This window comes from Coffea arabica, chromosome 2e (genome assembly GCF_036785885.1).
Source record: "Coffea arabica cultivar ET-39 chromosome 2e, Coffea Arabica ET-39 HiFi, whole genome shotgun sequence".
NCBI classification, from domain to species: domain Eukaryota; kingdom Viridiplantae; phylum Streptophyta; class Magnoliopsida; order Gentianales; family Rubiaceae; genus Coffea; species Coffea arabica.
The window spans coordinates 35,075,897-35,080,239 of record NC_092313.1 but is presented as its reverse complement, the minus strand read 5'-3'; the positions used below and the strand labels follow the sequence as shown (position 1 = coordinate 35,080,239).

Below are 4,343 nucleotides of genomic sequence, written 5' to 3'. Positions count from 1 at the left end.
AGTTAAATAAAAAATCTTGCCTAAAGATAACCAAAAGGATCATGCCTAACAGCAAAGTATTTTTCGTTTGAATAGTGGAACAGGAATAATAGGAATTGGAAAATATCTAGTACTACATTGTTCATTTGCTTTCCTCTCGTACTACGATGAAATGCTTACTAGACAATAATTTGAAATGTGCAATAAGATGTTTTTGATTAACCATTTTAATTATATCCAAAATAGTTTGTTTCACCAACTGATAGGGAAATAAATAAAAATAAAGTAAGAGATGTATATTTGTCTAAATTGGTTCTTCTAGTCGAGTATACTTGAGGAAATAAAGGATGCAACGCAAGTAAAAGATGGTGATGAAGATAATGATTGGAATATAACATGTTAATTAGTGATGTTTAGTAGCAGTTGATTCTTTTTTTGTTTGGTTGTATCTTTGTTTTTCAAAATTTTTTGGCTTTTTCTTTAGTTTCACCAATTAGATTTATATTTTTTATAATAAACTTTTTAATTTTTTCAGGTTAAATTGATGAAATTGTGAAATGGGTGCTGTTGCCTTGTCATGCCAATGATGGAAGTTTGTTATTCAAATTATTTGCCTTGACTATGAGTTGGACTTTTCTATGAACTTTTTTTGAATTGTGGAAGAACGTCAACATTTATTTTATTTATTTTTGTGTTTTTGTTTGTGATAATTGATGAACATTTGGACTATATCTATTTATGTTTGTAATGAATTATGAAAATTTGCGATGAATTATGATATTTTAGTTATATTTATCATTCCAGGTTTTATGTATAACTTTTAAAAAATTTATTATTATCTCAACTTAAATTTAATTTTAAGTTATATTGATGAATGTATTTTAGGAACTTAAGTTATTAATAATCATGTTAAATTGTACATTAGCAGTCAAGTTTCAGTGTAGAGTATAGAGTGAAGACCTGTGAAATACTCAGTATTAAAGTTGCAACTGCAAAAAAAAAAAAAAAAAGACGTTGAACCGTTGAACCGGCCGGTCGGACCGTGAACCGGACCCCTCTCCGGTTCGCTGGCCGGTCCGAGTTTAAAAACATTGATTACCACCAGGTTCGATGGGATTACCAATTATAGGAGAAACAATTGAGTACTTCACCCCTTATGCATCCGATGATATTCCACCTTTCTAACGCTTTTTTTTTTTTTTGCCTCCTATTTTACTTCACACCCTTTTCATTTCCAACTACTGTGGATAAAACTGACTCCGGATAAAACTCAATACTCCAGTGGTTATCTAACCACTTCTTAACCAGCTATCACACACACATATATATATATATATATATATATTTTAATAATATGACAGCAGTAATAGTTAAGAATATTTTATCTTTGACTAGCTTTTCATTGTTTCCTTTTTTTTCCTCTTTGGGCAATTTCAGATACGGGCCAATTTTTCGCACGAGTATAGTTGGGCAGCCAATCGTTGTATCAACTGATGCTGACGTCAACTACCGCGTCTTCCAGCAAGAAGGTAATGCTTTCCAAATTTGGTATACTGAGAGTCTCTTCCAGATAATTGGGAAACAAAGTGTAGTTGCCCATCATGGAGGCTTCCACAAGTACCTCAAGAGCTTAACGTTCAAGTTTGTTAGCCCCGAAGCCTTAAGAGAGAAGCTAATATATGAAATGGATGAGAGCACTCAAGAATCTCTAAGATCTTGGAGTAAACTTGGAAAATTAGATGGTAAAGATGGAACTGCAGAGGTAAATTCATTAGCATCCTACTATTTGATTATATTAATCAGGACGAATTCGGACTATACGTACAGAGCATTGCTGAAAAGTAGTAATTAACAATCTCATTTTCTCCAGTTGGTATTTAAATATGCTGCCAAGAAGATGCTTGGCTATGAAGAAAGCAAGGATCAGCAAAAATTGAGAGACAGTTATAAGGCATTCATGGATGGCTTGATCTCATTTCCTCTCAACATCCCTGGAACACCATTCCACGCTTGCTTACAAGTAATCAATTGTTGTTGTTGTTCGTCATTTGGAATTCTTTTTATATTGAAAGATCGATGTTCATTATACCTCAAAAAAAAGATATTCATTATAAATATATGACTAAGTAAAATATATATGCTTTCATATATGCTGTATCAGATTGAACGAACGATATGATTTTTATGATTTTCATTTTCCAGGGACGTAAGAAAGCAATGAAGGTCATCCACGACATCTTTGAGAAGAAGCGCTCAGGCAATGATGGAGCTACGAATGACTATGACTTTGCGGACCATTTACTTGAGCAAATAAAGAAAGAAGACACTTTTTTGAATGAAGAAATTGCGAGGGACCTGGTATTTTTGTTTCTATTTGCTGCCCATGAAACGACTTCAACAGCTTTGACTGTGGCCTTGAGGTATCTAGATGGCCATCCACGTGTTATGGCTGAACTAAAGGTCCGTGACTTTCCGAAACTATTTGGCCCGCTGTCATCTGTATTTACCCTTTAATTCTCCAATTCTTGTGCAAGTTCAATACTTAAATGATTAATATTTTATATTTACTGACGGTATATATTGTTATGATTAGATGTTTACACTAACAAAATATGTAAGATTACTTCATACTTAAACAGTCAATCATTTTTGTAGAGAGAACATGAAAATATTCTTAAAATGCGAGAAACAGAAGGTTCTGCTATTTCATGGAAAGAGTACAAGTCTATGACTTTCACGCACATGGTACGTTTCAATTAACCAGACATTTCATTGTATCTATCATTTGAATCATATAGTGAGCTAGACCATTTACATCTTAAGTTTTGTTGTCTACTGTAGGTTATAAATGAAACACTTAGGCTTGCAAATATTACTCCTGGGATTTTGCGCAAAGTTGTCAAGGAAGTTGAAGTAAAAGGTATGCTTCAATATGTCATTTGGCATCTTCTTGAAAATCATTTGTCACACTTTCTTTATTTTGGACCAGTGATACCTTTCTCCTGCAGAAAAAAGGAAAAAAAAAAGAAAAGAAAGAAAGAAAAACTCTCTTTAGTAACTACTTGGGTCGGGCATTTTTTCATGGGAGTAATAATATAGAAAATAAATGATTTGTTTCCTTTGTTCTTCTTTTCCTCCATTATAACTTCCAGTTTTGACTAATAAGTGCGAATGATTTGCAGGGTATACAATTCCTGCTGGCTGGACCGTAATGGTTTGTCCATCATCTGTTCATTTGGATCCTAATGTATATAAAAACCCCCATGAATTTAACCCATGGCGATGGGAGGTAATTTGATCATCGACAGATTTGAGTAATATATGCACACAAGAAAGATAAACTTAGAAAACAAAAGTTAAACAAAATGAAGTAAAAATGATTCAGGGTTTTTCTGCTGTTTTTTCAATCAAAAGGGCAAAGAATTACACGCGGGATCAAAAAATTTCATGGCATTTGCTGGTGGTACGAGGCTTTGCGTTGGTGCTGACTATGCAAAGGTGCAGATGTCAATTTTTCTGCATTACTTGGTCACAAAATACACGTAAGGATTTCCAAATCACAATTCTCACCATCTTCGCTTAAATACATATAGAAGAAGCTAATTCCTATATAGTATAAATTGATGTCCACTTAACTTCTTCGGTTTTTTAATATGCATGATTGCAAGAAGAAAGTGATAACTGATCAAAAAACTTGTCTAATTTGAATTTTCAGCTGGAGAGTTACCAACGGAGCAGAGAGAATCCGGACACCTACTGGTATTCGTTTCCCCAAGGGATTGAATATTGAGATTTCAGAGAACAAATAGATTTTAAACCGGGCATGCACGAATAAAGCTTGTACTTTCAGCAGCGTATTTATGATGCAGTAATTTACTGTCATATTGTAATTTTACCTTCCAGCTGAGTTTCACTACATTGTAAAATTGCAAGTGTCCTAATAAACAACATTTTAAGTGGTGTCTTTCTTTTTTTTTTTGTCGAATACATCATAACTTCATTTCATTTTGTAAACTTGATATTACAAGATTTAGATACAGCAGATTCGCTTCCTCTGAGGTCACTTTGGGCTTCCTCTTGGAGCCACATGGGAAAACATACATCCCATTCAACATTTGTTGTTAGCTTGACAGCAAATTTTGCTACACTATGTGCACATCTATTCCCATCTCTATGCACAAAAGAGAAAGTACATTGTTCAAACAAACCTCTCATATTTGCTATATCCTCAAGGATGACCCCGATGCTGTTTTGCTGCTTTTGTTTCTTGTTTAGCATATCCACCACGTCTTTGCAGTCTGATTGAAGCTCAACTGCCCTCCAGTTTGCTTTCCAGGCCATTTGCATTCCCATCCTAATTGCTG

General features: G+C 34.0%; 1 protein-coding gene across 1 annotated transcript; it reads left to right on the top strand.

Annotated features, from left to right (window-relative positions):
* Positions 1-1,333: 1,333 nt before the first annotated feature.
* Positions 1,334-3,943, top strand: LOC140036250 (cytochrome P450 87A3-like). The gene is made up of 8 exons (XM_072077590.1): positions 1,334-1,741; positions 1,850-1,999; positions 2,182-2,439; positions 2,635-2,724; positions 2,821-2,899; positions 3,162-3,268; positions 3,394-3,521; positions 3,695-3,943. Exons 1-8 carry the CDS (start codon positions 1,334-1,336, stop codon positions 3,786-3,788), a joined length of 1,314 nt encoding a protein of 437 aa, XP_071933691.1. The 3' UTR covers positions 3,789-3,943.
* Positions 3,944-4,343: the final 400 nt, after the last annotated feature.

Coding starts and splice junctions, on each gene's coding strand:
- LOC140036250 (XM_072077590.1), top strand. CDS start 1,334: ATGACAGCAGTAATAGTTAAGAATATTTTATCTTTGACTAGCTTTTCA. Junction 2,000..2,181: donor CATTCCACGCTTGCTTACAA/GTAATCAATTGT, acceptor TTCATTTTCCAG/GGACGTAAGAAAGCAATGAA. Junction 2,900..3,161: donor CAAGGAAGTTGAAGTAAAAG/GTATGCTTCAAT, acceptor AATGATTTGCAG/GGTATACAATTCCTGCTGGC.